The following is a 17,834-nucleotide window of genomic DNA, read 5'->3' as shown; positions in this document are numbered from 1 at the left end:
TAAAAATTTTTGTTCAGAGATCATTTCAAAAAATAAATATAAAAGGCAAAAAGTTGCAAAACTAAATAGTACAGGAGTTCCTGCTGTGGTGCAACAGGATCGGCGGCATCATGGGAGCACTGGGACACATGGTGGATCCCCGGCCTGGCACAGTGAGTTAAGGATCCAGCTTTGCCACAACTGCACCTTAGGTTGTGATTGAGGCTCGGAATGCTGTTCAGATCTGGTCCCTGGCCTAGGAACTCCATATGCTGCACGGTGACCCTCCCCCCAAGAAAAACCCACAAGCCCCCCCCCCCAAATCTAAGTAGTATAAGGAATATCCTCTATTACATACCTTTAATCTGACTTGTCATTGTTACCATTTTATTCTACCTGTGTATATACCATTTGTTCTCTCCCTCTGTGTGTACCTGATTCTATTTCTGAACATCTGAAGGTAGATTATAAACATTCTGGTCTTTTATCCTTACATACTTCAATGAATAACACCGTAATTTAATACACTGTCCTATAAAAAACAAGACCAACATGAATGCCTTTGTACACACATTAACATTTGCATATGATTTTCCGTTTGCAGCCTTTTCTAGCAGAGATCAGAGAAAAAATGTTTAAAATTCTTGATGCATAGTGCTGAACTGCCCTCTAGAAAGTTCAGAGTAATGTAAACTTCTATCACCAGCACCCTAGCTGATGGTTTGCTTAACTTTCTAAATTTGACAGGAATTTGTTTGTTTAGCAGTGAGGTTGAACACTTCAGCTGATTTTCTTTTGCCTCTTAATACCCTTTTAGAAAGACCCAAAATCAGAATCTGTTGCATGATAACACCTATGGTAAGTAAATCCTATTGTGAAGATGCATTTATAGGCTTTATAGGAATATAGAAGACAATTCAAACCATGAAAGTTCAGGGCAGAAAAAACTGCTATCTACATAATAAAAATTATTACTGCGGTTCTACTTATTAACTTTGGGGCTTGTAATTGTTTCCTAGCTGGCTAAATAGCTAGATAAGAATGTACCTTGATATGCGGTAAACTCAAACACTGTTTATAATGAACCATATATATATACTTTTTAAAAAACCCAATATTGCAAAGTAGATGTCTAATGTCTAGGTTTAGTAAAGACAACTATGTTCACCATGGAGAAAATCATAATCCAGAAATAAGTTAAAACTATTTCAGCACTTAAACATCAGCAGCACCTCCAAGATATACTCACAGAAGAAATACAAAATTAGAGACAAATACTAGCTATACTAAGAGTGTACTATATGTTTTTAACCTGTTGATATGCATTTCCCCTCTATTTTAAGCTTTCCTTTCTCTTTTGTAGGACCTTACCCTGGGTCCTAAGAGAATAGCTAAGAGAACCCTAGAATAACCCCAGACAGTGGTGACAGAGGTCTGAATCAAGCAGGATAGGAGATGAGGTCAGAAGAGAGGAGAATTACAGCTATTCTGGGTTCTTAAATACATGAGATTTAATGCAGACCGGATATAAGCAATGCATAAACAGAAAGAGACAAGTTCACAACAGGGAATTTTTTTTTTCTTTCTTTTTAGGGCCATACCCACAGCATATACAAGTTTCTGGGCTAGGGGTTGAATCGAAGCTACCGCTGCTGGCCTATGCCACAGCCACAGCTCCAAGCCACTCCTACAGCCTATACCACAGCTCACAGCAATGTCAGATCCTTAACCCACTGAGAAGGCCAGGGATCAAACCCACATTCTCATGGATCCTAATCAGATCCATCCAGCAGTTTGTTAACCACTGAGGTAGGAAGGGAGCTCCCGCAGCAGGGCAATTAATAGTGAGTTTAAGGTACCACCAAGGAGATGCTCAGAAGAGCTGCTGTACAGAGATGATTCTAGCTTCAATGAATAGAATACACCTATCCAGGCGTATTCTATACTACACCTGGAAACTATATCAACCTCAGCATGCAAGTTTCTGTGTCACTGTGAAAAATAAATCTTACTTTTACTGTATACAATGGAAAGGGCACCTTCCTAGAGCCCAATGCTCAGTCCCTCGAAAGATTCACCCAGCCCATGGGACAGCCCAAGCGCAGGAGCCTTCGCAAGTCCGAGGGAGACAGTCGGCCGGAAGGTGGCGCACAAGTTTCAGGTCTAGCAGGAGCGCGCACTCATGAGATCACCTTTCACAGAACCTACCAGATTTAAATTTTTTCTTTTCAGAATTCTCTGCTGTGTGATAAAGAGAACCTACTACACCAGTAGGAAAGAATGACTCATTTTTCTCTATTAAAAAACCCCCTCAAATTATATTATCGTTTCGGCTTAGAGAGCTATTCTAGTTTTATGATAACTAGAAGTTCAGTTCCATGGGACAATTCCCAACCACATTGCAAGTCGCAGGCATCTGTCTTGATAGGGTCCTGGAGAGAATCTGTGTCCTGGAGCTAAGCTGCCCCCAATGCTAAGACAGAGAGGGAGGAGAGCTGGCTGGAAGTGGAGAGCCCCCGTGGCATTTCGCACCTCCTGCCCGTCACCATTTTTTGTCACTAGGTTTCATTTTACCTACTCTGAGCATCTTCATCTCTTAGAAGGAATAGTCATCATCGATATCTTTGGTCGTACTTTTCTCATTTTGTCCTTTGGATTTTATATTATTTGCTCCTGGTTTCATGATTTAGAAGGTAAACATCCTATTTTAATTCCTTTGGAAATTAGATCCAACAATTTGATCATTTCCAACTTCCCTCTCCCACCAAAAAGCCCCGTTATGTCTCATTTAAGATTTCCAACATTTTATAGCAATTATAATTTTCGGATCTTCTATTTCACTAAATTCAATAAAAGACAAGGGGTATCCTCCAAATACAACTGCACTTGTCTTTATGTCAGTATTCAGACTTAACCATTTTTTTGACAGCCGTACTCAGAGCCAATCTTTGTATACAACAATATGTATAAATAATTTTATTTAAACTTTTTCAATGAGTAATACATTCATATGAATCAAAATTCAAGAGTCTACAACAAAAAGTTTCTTTTTCATGTTCTCAAGCCACCCAGTTCCCCTCCTGGAGGCAACCAATGTTACCAATGTCTAATGTATATTCTAACAGAAAAAACTATCTATTGAATCGTCCTTGCTTCCTTCCCTACACAAACCCACTAAGCCTGGAGTATTACTCTTTCATGCTGTTGGGATTCTTTTTGCTAACATTTTTCCAAGATTTTTTTTTTATTTTTTTATTTTCCCACTGTACAGCAAGGGGGTCAGGTTATCCTTACATGTATACATTACAATTACACTTTTCCCCCACCCTTTCTTCTGTTGCAACATGAGTATCTAGACAAAGTTCTCAATGCTATTCAGCAAGATCTCCTTGTATATCTATTCTTTTTTTTTTTTTTTTTGTCTTTTTGTCTTTTGTCTTGTTCTTGTTGTTGTTGCTATTTCTTGGGCCGCTCCCGCGGCATATGGAGGTTCCCAGGCCAGGGGTTGAATCGGAGCTGTAGCCACCGGCCTACGCCAGAGCCACAGCAACGCGGCATCCGAGCCTCGTCTGCAACCTACACGACAGCTCACGGCAACGCCGGATCGTTAACCCACTGAGCAAGGGCAGGGACCGAACCCGCAACCTCATGGTTCCTAGTCGGATTCGTTAACCACTGCGCCACGACGGGAACTCCTGTATATCTATTCTAAGTTGTGTCTGATAAGCCCAAGCTCCCGATCCCTCCCACTCCCTCCCCCTCCCATCAGGCAGCCACAAGTCTCTTCTCCAAGTCCATGATTTTCTTTTCTGAGATGTTCATTTGTGCTGGATATTAGATTCCAGTTATAAGTGATATCATATGGTATTTGCCTTTGTCTTTCTGGCTCATTTCACTCAGTATGAGATTCTCTAGTTCCATCCATGTTGCTGCAAATGGCATTATGTCATTCTTTTTTATGGCTGAGTAGTATTCCATTGTGTATATATACCACCTCTTCCGAATCCAATCATCTGTTGATGGACATTTGGGTTGTTTCCATGTCCTGGCTATTGTGAATAGTGCTGCAATGAACATGCGGGTGCATGTGTCTCTTTTAAGGAGAGTTTTGTCCGGATAGATGCCTAAGAGTGGGATTGCGGGGTCATATGGAAGTTCTATGTATAGATTTCTTTTTTTTTTTTTTTGTCTTTTTTTTTTGTCTTTTGTTGTTGTTGTTGCTATTTCTTGGGCTGCTCCCATGGCATATGGAGGTTCCCAGGCCAGGGGTTGAATCGGAGCTGTAGCCACCGGCCTACACCAGAGCCACAGCAACGCGGGATCCGAGCCGCGTCTGCAACCTACACCACAGCTCACGGCAATGCCGGATCGTTAACCCACTGAGCAAGGGCAGGGACCGAACCCACAACCTCATGGTTCCTAGTCGGATTCGTTAACCACTGCGCCACGACGGGAACTCCTATGTATAGATTTCTAAGGTATCTCCAAACTGTTCTCCATAGTGGCTGTACCAGTTTACATTCCCACCAGCAGTGCAGGAGGGTTCCCTTTTCTCTACAGCCCCTCCAGCACTTGTTATTTGTGGATTTATTAATGATGGCCATTCTGACTGGTGTGAGGTGGTATCTCATGGTAGTTTTGATGTGCATTTCTCATAATCAGGAATGTTGAGCATTTTTTCATGTGTTTGTTGGCCATCTGTATATCTTCTTTGGAGAAATGTCTATTCAGGTCTTTTGCCCATTTTTCCAATGATTGATTGGCTTTTTTGCTGTTGGGTTGTATAAGTTGTTTATATATTCTAGAGATTAAGCCCTTGTCGGTTGCATCATTTGAAACTATTTTCTCCCATTCTGTAAGTTGTCTTTTTGTTTTCTTTTGGGTTTCCTTTGCTGTGCAAAAGCTTGTCAGTTTGATGAGGTCCCATGGGTTTATTTTTGCTCTAATTTCTATTGCTTTGGGAGACTGATCTGAGAAAATATTCATGATGTTGATGTCAGAGAGTGTTTTGCCTATGTTTTCTTCTAGGAGTTTGATGGTGTCCTGTCGTATATTTAAGTCTTTCAGCCATTTGGAGTTTATTTTTGTGCATGGTGTGAGGGTGTGTTCTAGTTTCATTGCTTTGCATGCAGCTGTCCAGGTTTCCCAGCAATGCTTGCTGAATAGACTTTCTTTTTCCCATTTTATGTTCTTGCCTCCCTTGTCAAAGATTAATTGACCATAGGTGTCAGGGTTTATTTCCGGGTTCTCTATTCTGTTCCATTGGTCTGTCTGTCTGTTTTGATACCAGTACCACACTGTTTTGATGACTGTGGCTTTGTAGTATTTCTTGAAGTCCGGGAGAGTTATGCCTCCTGCTTGGTTTTTGTTTCTCAGGATTGCTTTGGCGATTCTGGGTCTTTTGTTGTTTCATATAAATGTTTGGATTGTTTGTTCTAGTTCTGTGAAAAATGTCATGGGTAATTTGACAGGGATTGCATTGAATCTGTAGATTGCTTTGGGTAGTATGGCCATTTTTACAATATTGATTTTCCCAACCCAGGAACATGGAATATCCAAGATTTTTTTTAATAGACATTTACACTTATAGCATTATACTTGCCTCTTGGAAGTTCTGTTTGCTCTATAAAAATAACTCTGAATGATTCCTGTTTTTGTAATCTCAAAGAATTTAAAGAGCTGTGAAACTAATTATCAGTCTTTTAAATATCCTGAATAATTTGCCTGTAAAATCTGGACCTCATTCTTTTAAAGAGAGAACTCTTGGTGAACTTTCTCCAACATGTTGATCTCAGAACTCCTTTACATTCTTAAAATTATTAACTGCCCCAAAGAGCTTTATTTATGTGAGTTATAGCTACTGATATTTTCCATGATAGAAATATAGCTATTGATATTTTCCATGATAGAAATTAAAACAGAAATTTTAAATATTTACCTATCATTTCACTTAAAAATAACATTATAGGACTTCTGGCTTGGGATTTGCATATAAGGGGCGCAGAAGTTGCCATTCTGTCCTAACAACATGTAAAAAGCTAAACAGGCTGAAAAATAAACATCTCTTCCAGGAGCCGTTGGAGAGGTGAGGACATAGGGCAAACCACTGCCCCAAGACTAGAGAAAGGGATGGGCAAACAGAGGAACTTCCTGGAGCAGAGACCAGCACCAGCGTAGAGAAACCGGAACTATAACTGATGAATTTCTGGAGGGTCAGCATAGATAACTCTGAGAGTTAAAAGCACCAGGGAAATCCAGTCATGGGGTGAGGGGCAATAATTTTATGACATCTACCTCCAGCATGACCAGGTTGATCCCACAGTAAATGTCTGCCAAACTCACACAGAAACAGACAAGCTGAAAAGGTCTGTATCTATTCAAGAAGTTGAATCAATAATTAGTAACCATCCAAAGCAGAAAACAGCAGGCCTAGGTGGGCTCACAGGCAAACTACTTAAGGAAGAAATTATACTAATTTTCTATAATCTCTTTCAAAGGACAGAAGCAGAGGGAATACTTCCTAACTCACTCTAATCAGACATAAAAATACCAACCAACCAACCAACCAACCAACCAAAAAACTACAGGCCAATTATCTCTCATGCACATAAATTCTCAACAAAATCTAACAAACCGAAATTCAAAAAAGTATAAAAAGCATTATACACTATGACTGAGTGGGATTTATCCTAGGTATGTGAGGCTAGTTCAGCATTCAAAAATGAATTAATGGAATTCTATCAACAGACTGAAAAAGAAAAAAAATCACATCATTATATCAACAGATGTAGGAAAAGCATTCAACAAAATTCCAGCACCCTTTCATGATAAAAACTCTCGGTAAACTAGGAATATAGACAAGAAACTTCCTCAACTTGATAAAGAATACCTACAAAAACCCTACAGCTGGGAGTTCCTGTTGTGGGGCAGCAGAAATCAATCTGACTAGTATCCACAAGGACGCAGATTCAATCCCTAGCCTTGCTCAGTGGGTCGGCGATCTGGTGTTGCTGTGAGTTGTAGTGTAGGTCGCAGATGTGGCTCAGATCCTGCTGCTGTGGCTGTGGTGCAGGCCGGCAGCTGTAGCTCCAATTGGACCCCTAGTCTGGGATCTTCCATATGCCACAGGTGCGGCCCTAAAAAAGCAAAAAAAATACAAATAAAGCAAAAAACCCTACAGCTAACATACTTAGTAGCAAGAAACTTAAAACCTTCCCACTAAGATTAAGTACAAGGCAAGAATGTCTCCTCTCACCCCTCCTTTTCAACACCATACTGGATGTCCTAGCTAATGCAGTATAACAAGAAATGAAATAAAGCATACAGGTTGGGAAGGTAGACATAAAACTTGAACAACTGACAGACCTCATTAAAATTAAAAATTTCTGGGAGTTCCCGTCGTGGCGCAGTGGTTAACGAATCCGACTAGGAACCATGAGGTTGCGGGTTCGGTCCCTGCCCTTGCTCAGTGGGTTAACGATCCGGCGTTGCCATGAGCTGTGGTGTAGGTTGCAGACCCGGCTCAGATCCTGCGTTGCTGTGGCTCTGGCGTAGGCCAGTGGCTACAGCTCCGATTGGACCCCTAGCCTGGGAACCTCCATATGCCGCGGGAGCGGCCCAAAAAAATAGCAAAAAAAAAAAAAAAAAAAAAAAAATTTAAAAATTTCTGCTCTGCAAAAGACAATGTCAAGAGAATGAGAAGACAAGCCACAGAATACTAGAAAATGTTTGAAATAGACAAATCTGATGAAGAAATGTAAATCCAAGATATACAAAGAACTCTTCAAATTTCTCAAGAAAACAAACAATTCAATTAAAAAAGGAGCCAAGGATCCTAATGGATATCCTCCTAAAGAAGACAGACAGCTAGCTAGCTAGCTAGCTAGCAAATAAATATTTGAAAAGGTGTTCCACAGGGGCTGCAAATTAAAACAGTGAGAATCACTATGCACCTGTAAGAATGGCTAAAATCCAGAACACTGACAACACCCAATGTCAATTGGGTGGATGTGGAGTAATAGGAATTCTTACTGCCAGTAAGAACGCAAAATGACACAGCCACTTTGGAAGACAGTTTGGCAGTTTCTTACAAAACAATATACAATTTTACCATATGATCCAGTAATCGCACTCCTTGATATTTACCCAAAGGAGCTGAAACTTAAGTCCACACGAAAACCCGCACATGGATATTTGTAGCAGCTTTATTCATAACTGCCATAACTTGGAAGCAACCAAGATGTCCTTCAGTAGGTAAACAGATAAACCATGGTACATCCAGACAATGGAATATTATTCAGTGCTAAAAATAAATGAGCTATCAAGCCATAAAAAGACATGGAGGAAACTTAATGCTTATTACTCAGTGAAAGGAGCTCATCTGAAAAGGCTGTATACTGTATGGTTCTAACAATGTGACATTCTGGAAAAGGCAAAGCTATGGAGGAAGTAAAAACACCAGGAGTTGTCAAAAATGTAACAAAGTAATTCACATTTAAATCAAAAAGAAGAAAAACTGTATCGGCTTTCATATTTTGAGGCTTTCTAATTCTACTTGCCTCTAGAGATTTAAGAGCATTATTTAGAAATAAAGTGTCACCTATTATGACCCAGTGCTTTTAAAACATTCTAAACACAACATGGTTTTTTTGTGTGTTCTTTTTCCCTTGGAAAATTATGTAACTTTATGACGATTTGAAGTCCACGGAAAGTCTGAGAGAAACATCTGGTCTGCCAACACTTACCGTGAAAAATACGAAAGTCAATATACGGATGAGAACCTCTTCTTTCTGATTCAAATCCTGCTCGACTCCTTACGCGTACATCTCCTGGGCAGAATCAGGAATAAAACATAAGCTTAGACGCTGCCACTGGGGAAGACGTTCCCACGTGCAACAAAGGTCTACGTGGTACTGCACTCAAAGTAACGGCCTGCTCACAACAGAAGGGGGTAAGTAGTTACAAGCCGATTTATTCTAAGAGGTTTACAAATTTTCAGTACTGAACTGTAAGGCTAAATGAGGAGGTTTCTTTAGTAACCTACCTCTACAATAATTATAATCTCTATTTTAAAGTCACCTTCTGAGAGATGACTGAAGTATGTGATAATCCAACCTCATATCTTATTACTCACATGGAGTTAAAAAAAAAAATCCTCAGCACGAAACTTTAAAAAGCCACAGTGAGAAGCAAATATTTATTAAGTGTCTACCCTGTGCCTAGCACATACTCTAGGCTATAAGGGATATAAAGAAATAGAAAACAGAGTACCTATTCTCAAGCAGCTTACAATTGTTTAAACATACAGAAAATTAAAATGTGAAAGATTTTGCCTGAAATGTTTAATCTGATCAGTCTTCTCCTTTCTTATTGACAGTGGCTATCTATCCTCAAGGTCTTTAGCTGGGTCTTTTTTTTTTTTTTTCTTCGTCTTTTTGCCTTTTCTAGGGCTGCTCCCACGACATATGGAGGTTCCCAGGCCAGGGGCCGAATCGGAGCTTGTAGCCACCAGCCTATGCCAGAGCCACAGCAATGAGGGATCCAAGCCGCGTCTGCTACCTACACCACAGCTCGCGGCAACGCCAGATCATTAACCCACTGAACAAGGCCAGGGATCAAACCCGCAACCTCATGGTTCCTAGTCGGATTTGTTATCCACTGCGCCACGAGGGGAACTCCAAAGCTGGGTCTTAAGCTTTGGTGTTTAAAAGCTCAGCACTGTTTCTATGTGTATCATATAACTTTCGGATCTACTTCCCCATACAGCAACATAACTACTCAGTCACTCTTTTTAAACCAGGCACTCTTTTTGTGCCTTACAGACATTATTTTATTTAATTCTCTAACCAATTCTGAGAGAGAGGAATCTTCACCCCCATTTTACAGATGCAGAAACTCTGAGTTTTAGAAATTAAGGGGCAAGCCTATGCCACAAAGCTAGTGTAAAGGTGAGTCAGGATTTAAACCTAGCTGTGTGGGCTGCAAAGACAGCACCGCTCCCCCTACAGTTCCACAGCCTCCAAGCTCATAACCTTTAGGTCTTCTGTCTCAGCCCCCGTGCTCTTGAGTGCTGCTTGCCCAGAAGACTCTCCTGCTAACTCATGTTAAGGTGCGTGTCACCCCCCATGGGTCCATCCCACAGTGACCATCACTCTCTCATGTGGTGACTCCTTCACTCTCTAGCACATGCTTACTGAGCACTCACTATATGTCAGGAAACACAGCAGTGAGCAAAAGAGGTAAAGTCCATGTCTTCATGAAATTCATCCTTTTGTGGAGACAAACAGTAACACAAACAAATAATTTCATTCTAGGGAAGATGATAATAAGTAACCTGGAGAAACCCAAAGCAAGGTAGGAGGGTGGGGAGGGAGGGGCAGGAGAGAAGTGATTCGTGAGTGTGGGCGGGAGGCAGGTGAGCAGGGACCCAAGGCAGCGAAGAGGGGACCCACATGGCTCTCTGGAGGAAGGGGTTTCCAGACATAAGGAAGAGCAAGTGTGAATACCTGAGATGGGAGCGTGCCTGGTGTGTTCAAGGTCAGGCAAAGAGGCCAGCACGGCTGGAGTGAGTTCAGTGATGTGAGGTCAGAGAAGTAGAAGGGCCAGATCACACTGGACCTCCCTGGGTCATTATAATAGCTTTGGCTGTTACTCTAAGAGAGGAAATTACTGGAAGATTCAGAACAGAGCAGTGAGACTGGTTTGACTTATGTCTGAAAAGGTTCACTCTGGCTGCATAGGCTAGAATCAAGCATAGACACATAGGTGGACATGGAGAGACCAGCTAAGGAGTGGGTGCAATAGGTGTGACTTGAAGGGAGCGGGATATGGGGAGATGCTGGTCAAGGGTACAAAGTTTCAGTCCTCCAAGTTCTGAGAACTAATGTACAACAATGGAACTACAGTTAATAACAAAAAACGAATTAACTGGTTTAGATGGAGATGGTAACCACATGGGGGTGGTGAAATTCTGGGTATACTTTGAAGATTATCAGCCAAGAGGATGTGCTGATGAAGGAGACACAGAGTAAAAAGAAACAGGAGTCAAAAATGACTACTAGGTTTCCAACCTGACAACCAGAAGGATAGAGTTACATTTTCTGAGATGGTAAAAGAATGGGAAATGAACAGACTTGGAGAACATAAAGCTTGTTTAAAGGATAGGTTAAATGTGAAGTATACATGAGTCTAACGCTCTGTTTTAAGGAGAGCAGAATCTTGGCATGTTTGGAGAGAGAGAGAGACAGTAAAGAAGAAAAGGCTGACTATTCCCAGAGCAAAATATGTACTGGAGTAGAATGGAATGGAGGCAGGTAAGATAAAGAGGTAAATTAAAGAGGAAAAAGGGGGAAGAAGAGCAAAAACAGGACACTGGAGAACACAGAGGCTTGTATGAAAAGGAGTTAGTGAAAGAGGCAAAAAACAAACAAACAGAAATTGGTGAAGAATAAGGATAATTCAGTATCATAGAAATTGAACAAGCAATTCTGAAAATGAAGAGAGCAGTTGTAGAAGAAAAGATAGTCAAAAAGGGTGCCTAGGAGTTCCCGTTGTGGCGCAGTGGTTAACGAATCCGACTAGGAACCATGAGGTTGTGGGTTCGGTCCCTGCCCTTGCTCAGTGGGTTAAGGATCTGGCGTTGCTGTGAGCTGTGGTGTAGGTTGCAGACGCGGCTCGGATCCCGCGTTGCTGTGGCTCTGGCGTAGGCCGGTGGCCACAGCTCCGATTCGACCCCTAGCCTGGGAACCTCCATATGCCGCGGGAGCGGCCCAAAGAAATAGCAAAAAGACAAAAAAAAAAAAAAAAAAAGGGTGCCTATTGGAATCGTAATAGTATATTTTTAATAAAGTATGAATTAAGTACAAGAGATTGAGAAGTGCATGGATGAAGAAAAAAAATCTAGCAAAAAGAGAGGGAGACAGAAAGAAAGGTGTATGTACAGATATACACAAAATTCATTTTACCCTCTGGACTTGAGTACTACATTGAAAACTTAAGAATTGAGACTGGAAGAAGATAAACATTCTTCACATCAGCCAGGATTGCGTGGTCAGGTACTTCACGGCCTCATCTTTGTCCATCTTACAGTGGACATCTATTTAGGATTCAGCAACTCTACAAATCACTCTTTTTCTATGAAGAACAATCAGGATGCAACTTCACATTGTGTGCTAAGGACAGCGTCTCATTTGTTAAGCCAGAGATTTCTCAGTTACCTGTAACTTTAAGATGACTCTTCTCTATTCACATCACATTAATTTTGGTTTCCAGACTCTAAAACTTCAAAGTAATAGATAAATTTCTCCTGTAAATAGGGATGAAAAGCTACCTAGTAAAAGACAACTCAATCTCAAATAACGGTAAATGATAACAAAATTAGCTGATATTGGTACAAAATACGTAATGCTTACCTAGCATACGAATGTACAACGCAGTCTGATCAGAGCTGTCATAGGAAATAGCTCCACGCCTCTGGAAAAAAACACACACATTTTAATGTATGATGATTTAAAATGTGATGAAAATTCAATTCAACAAACATGTATTTATTAGTTTAGTGATGCACTGTGCAAGAGAAGCTGAGTAAACAAAATGAAATTAAATATGGCATCTGCTCTTGAAACCTCTAGTTGTGAGGAAGGCAAATAATTACAATACAGTATGATTAAGCTCTACTGTAAAACTGGATACAGAGCAAGGAACAAGCAGTGGGGGAAAATTAATGGCAGAGACGTCAGACGAGCCCACTTGAGCAGAGAGCTTCTGCCAAGGAAGCCCATATTGATGAAGATACAGTTCAATTACTTCACTATTCCTTTCACTTAAACATGAATGAATAAGCAAGTAAGACTCATCAGACATCTGCAGAAACCCTTTGGCTAGAAATAAATGGAATACAATGGAAAACCAAATGGCCCAGAGGCTAGCAAGAAATAAGAAAATTTTTAGAATGTAATTAGTGTATTCAAAGAAATTTGAGAAGACACTGAATCTATAAAACAAAAAATGGGGTGCCACTGAAAGAGAATGGATTTAAAAATACCTTTTGTGCCTAAAAATAAACAGATATAAAAAATATACTGCAACTTTATTCAGAACAGTCCCCAAATGGAAACAACCCAAAATGTCCATCAACTAACAAATGTGAAAATAAAATGTGGTCTAGGTATACAGTATGTTATTCAGTGTTATTTGGACATGAAAAAGAACGAAGTACTGATGCACGCTACAACATGACTGAACCTTAAGAACAGGACACCGAGACAGTTGCAAAGGACCACAGAGCATATGGTTCCATTTATATGAAATATCCCAAACAGGCAAAGCCATCAAGACAGAAAGCTGGAGATGGGGAAGTTGGTGGGAAATGGAGTGAACATGAAGGGGTACAGGTTATCTGCAGTGATGAAAATGTTCTCAAATTACCCGTGGTAGTGAGTGAGTGCACAACTCTGTGAAGATACCAAAAACCATTGAATTGTATGCTTTAATTGTATAGTAGATGAGTTATCCCTCAATAAGACCATTATATAAAATAACAAGTACCGCAAATATTTAAAATATAAATGATTAAAACCAACAAACAAGAACTTCTGTAAAAGCTGAAACACTCTTGGCAGGTTCTGCCAACTCCACCTTGACTCTCAGCTCCCTTCCTCTCGCCACTGCTTTGTTCTGTCTCAGGCGACAGCACCTCTCATCTGCATGCCTGCAATGGGCTGCTGGCTGGATTTCCTGCTTCATGCCCGGCCCCTAGTCCATTCACACAGAAGCAAGAGCCGACACCCCAACTACTGCTCAAAATCCTCCAATGCCCCGCACTGTGGTCAGAATAACATCCACATACCAAGCTCTCCACCAGCTTCCTGCCGCAGTCCTCCTGTCCTACCACCACCTCGTCATGCTAAGACCCAGCTACTTTGCTGTACACCTAAAACTAACACAACATTGTAAATCAACTATAATAAAAATTCAATAATTTTTTTCTTCGGTCTTTTTAGGGCCACAGCTGAGGCCCACGGAAATTCCTGGGCTAAGGGTTGAATCAGAGCTGCAGCCACTGGTCTATGCCACAAACACAGCAACACCAGATCCAAGTCACATCCTCAACCTACACCACAGCTCACTGGCAACACCGGATCCTTAACCCACTGAATAAGGCCGGGGGTCGAACCTACATCCTCATGGATACTAGTGGGGTTCTTAACCCACTGAGCTGCAATAGGAACTCCAAAATTTTTAAAAATTTAAATAAATACTCAAAAATATCCTTAAATGGGGAAGGCCTTTCTAACTGTTCTATAAAATCCAGAAGTCATGAGAAACAAAACAATTTGGCTACATAAAATTATGTATGTCAAACTATATATCATAAATACAGGCAAAAAACAAAGCTCAAAGAAACATTAGTTCAACATATATGACAAAGGGCCAATTTCCCCCTGCTACATCTAAAAATGAAAGTAAAAAAGAAGTGCCTCACAAATCAAGTAGAAAATGATGAATTATAGTGCAGAAAACCAGATAGGATGTAAATGTACAACTCCTAGGGAAAGGAATAATAAACTAATAAACACAAGATGCTCAACTTCATTAATAAAAGAAATACCCATTTAACACTTATGTGGAATCTAAAAAAAGGATAAAAATGAACTTATTTGCAGGATAAAAATGAACTTATTTGCAGGGCAGAAACAGAATCACAGACTTTGAAAACAAATTTATGGTTAGCAAAGGGGACAGGCAGTGGCGGGGGAAGAGACAGACTGGGGGTTTGGGACTGGCACGTGCACATGAGGTCTATGGAATGAGTGGCCAGTGGGGACCTGCTGTGTAGCACAAGGAACTCCACCTAATATTTTGTGATAATCTATATGGGAAAAGAATGGATGTGTATATAACTGAATCACTTTGTTGTACAGCAGAAATTTTCACATTGTAAATCGACTATACTTCAATATACCTTTAAAAATGAAAAGTAAATAAATATTAAAAGAGATGGCATTTTTATATATTAGATTAATGATCTTCTTTCCTCACCAAATTTTGGCATGAAATTCACAACTCAACATACACCTAGAAATCTTGAGGAAAAACACCATGTTTTTCACTATTATTTAAAGAACATTTACCTTCTTTAAAGCCCTCATTTGGATTTGTTATGCAAAACAGTTCCCCAGAACATTACTGCTATGTCCTCAGTGCTTTTCATGTAAGAGAAAAACATTAACATTCTAATTTCCAACATCAGTTGCCTCCAGGGAGGCTGACGGACACAGGGGTAGGAAGAGGACTTTTCACTGAGTATCTTTTAGCATGTATAGTTCTTGCATTTTCACAAAGTAAATTAAAATTTAAGAGTAAGAATCTATTATGAAGAAATGGATGATCTCAAATCTCAAGGGACTAAAATCATACAGAATAAACTCCCAGCAGCATCATGCTTAATAAAATTAGTGTCTTCCACCAATAGAATAATACCCTAAGCCTCCTGCCATGTTTCATGGTACACTATTTATTCCAGAGCAGCCACTGCAATCACTTAATGTGAGAAGGCACCACTCACACCTGTTGTTCCCGTCCCCACCCAAGATATTTAAGCCTATTAGAGGGCAGGCTTCCGCTTAGTACCACCATATTAGAGGAAATCCTAGTTGTCTATAGAGCGCATATATGTAGAAATAAATATTTCTATCAGCCAAATCATTATTCATGAAATCAGATATGATTACGTATTTTCATGGTCAATAACCATTAACCTGCTAGTGCCCAATAACAACTTGGGTAAACAGCTTGTTAAAATGAATTTTAACCTGTTATCTCTAACAGTTCTCTTTAGGACAAAGGTTGCCTTTTTTTTTTTTTTTTTTTTTAAATGTAGGAAGGGTATTCACTAAAACAGTCCTAATGAGAAAGGTAAAAACTCATTTATCACTTTAAATAAGACTTCAGACTGAGAAAGACTAATTCAGCTGTTAAATAAAACAGTGTAAGTAAAAAACTGGGTGGTGAACATAATCTAGCTTATAACCATGACATACCAAATTTATTTTAAGGTAATCACTTTAGACTTATTTATAGAGGCACTAATTTAGATATTAAAATGGCAGGATCTGAATTTAGTTAATCATAAAAACTTGGCAAAAGAGTAGAACTTTAAATATGTATTAACAAAATACTCAGGGATGTGCAAAATATTCAAGTTATTCTACTAATTTCAGTTAAGTTTGATCCACAAATATTTAGCTTAAATGCTATCCTAAACATAGGTCTTATGAAATAAAGGCATATGAGACAAAAACAATTTTTTTAAAGAATCGACAAAAAAAACAAAAACCATGAACCCATCAATGACCATATATATCACTTCTTCACAGACCAAGATGACAATGAATACCACTAAGTATTGTCTCACTGAACAACCTAGGCAGAATCATTTAAAGTAACTCATTTTGGAAAAATACAAATTATGAATTGTAACAATAAAAATGTGATTTCCATTAGAATGTCATTTTAAAAAAATAGTTATAAGTGCTTTATACACCAAGACTGCAGCATTTTAACATACATTTTTTAACATACATTTTTTAAAAGATTATCATTTTAAAAGCCATGTACTAGTAAAATTCTACTTTTAATAAAGACAATAAAACAAATTTAATCAAAATCCCATGTGACACCGTCAGTCATAAAACACTTTGAGCTACCATCCTCATTCCCACCTCACCTCACCAGTGAATGGAAATAACTGAGACGCTTCTACTCGTGACTTTTCTAATTTAGCCATCCTGGGAACAGCTTGTAAAGCAAACTAGTATAGGTCAAAACATGGGTGAGGCTGAGCTAATCAGAAACTGATGGCCGCAGCATAAACAAGTTAAACTGTAAGGCTCCAAAGGAACAAGAGTTCTGAGTGCTCTGGGAGGACAGTCACCTTGAATCAGGGTGAATCACTCTTCCACAAAAGATCCGACTTACAAGGTAAATGCTAAGAGGCGTAAAAGTTGTTCCTGATATTAGTTAATACATAACTTTTAAAGACAGCTATGTCTGAAAACTAAGCAAAGATATTGAAGTGCTACTGTTTTTACCCTGTTTAAGCTTTCCACCAAAGTAACCTATTGTGCAAAAGCGGATGTATTGCTCTTACGTGGTGACGTAAGACTGCATTAACTCCTTGCTGTGCTCCTACTCTGTGCCAGAAAATGTGCTTTCATCCAAACCCCAGGAACCTGCACAAGACCTCCATGAGCCGGGTTCTACTGGCCCCACTTTACAGATAATAAACCAGTAGTCACAGGGCTTAAACTCAATAGCACTAAATATACCCTGGGTAACATTACCAACAATGGTCGCGTCCTACAAAAGATGAAGCCCCAGGTTCTGAAAGCAGTTTTCTCTGACGCGGTAAAATGAGCTTTTTCAGAGTGCATTCATCTCACATATGCTAGAAAAACATTCGTGTTTGAGGACCTGTCCGAGTACTGCATCGGCTCACTGAACACACCCTTACCATTCTTCTTCCCTATGCTTTAAAAACAGAGACACACACACACACACAAACTTAAGACATTAGCATTCTTTTTGTTTAAAAACTTAATTTCTTTGGGAAAAAGTGTGGTTTAGTACAAGTCTGAAAACATCCACAATTCAACTAGTGCATGAACATTAACTTGACCGTCATTCAATAATGTGGCAAACTAATCTTTTAAAAACAAGGAGTAAATTGGTGTCAGTGCAACAAAATTAATTCTTAATTTATAAAACACAAGATTTAAAAAAATTGAGTATGTTATTTTTCTTTAAAAGATTTCCTCAGGCACATTTACTATGAAAACAGGGCTGCTTCAAGAAAG

At 39.6% G+C, this 17,834-nt stretch overlaps 1 protein-coding gene across 2 annotated transcripts in view; it reads right to left on the bottom strand.

The window, feature by feature from the left end:
• The window catches only part of PDE7A (phosphodiesterase 7A), a 118,674-nt gene that overhangs the window by 38,316 nt on the left and 62,524 nt on the right, over window positions 1–17,834 (bottom strand). For both annotated transcript variants that reach the window (XM_021089289.1, XM_021089290.1), the window contains exons 2-3: window positions 12,390–12,450; window positions 8,724–8,807 (exon numbers count right to left, since the gene is read on the bottom strand). In XM_021089289.1, the coding sequence (XP_020944948.1) occupies window positions 8,724–8,807; window positions 12,390–12,450 (145 nt within the window). The remainder of the gene's footprint in view (window positions 1–8,723; window positions 8,808–12,389; window positions 12,451–17,834) is intronic.

Source organism: Sus scrofa, chromosome 4 (genome assembly GCF_000003025.6).
Source record: "Sus scrofa isolate TJ Tabasco breed Duroc chromosome 4, Sscrofa11.1, whole genome shotgun sequence".
In the NCBI taxonomy this organism is placed as follows: domain Eukaryota; kingdom Metazoa; phylum Chordata; class Mammalia; order Artiodactyla; family Suidae; genus Sus; species Sus scrofa.
This window is presented reverse-complemented; position numbering and strand designations above follow the sequence as displayed.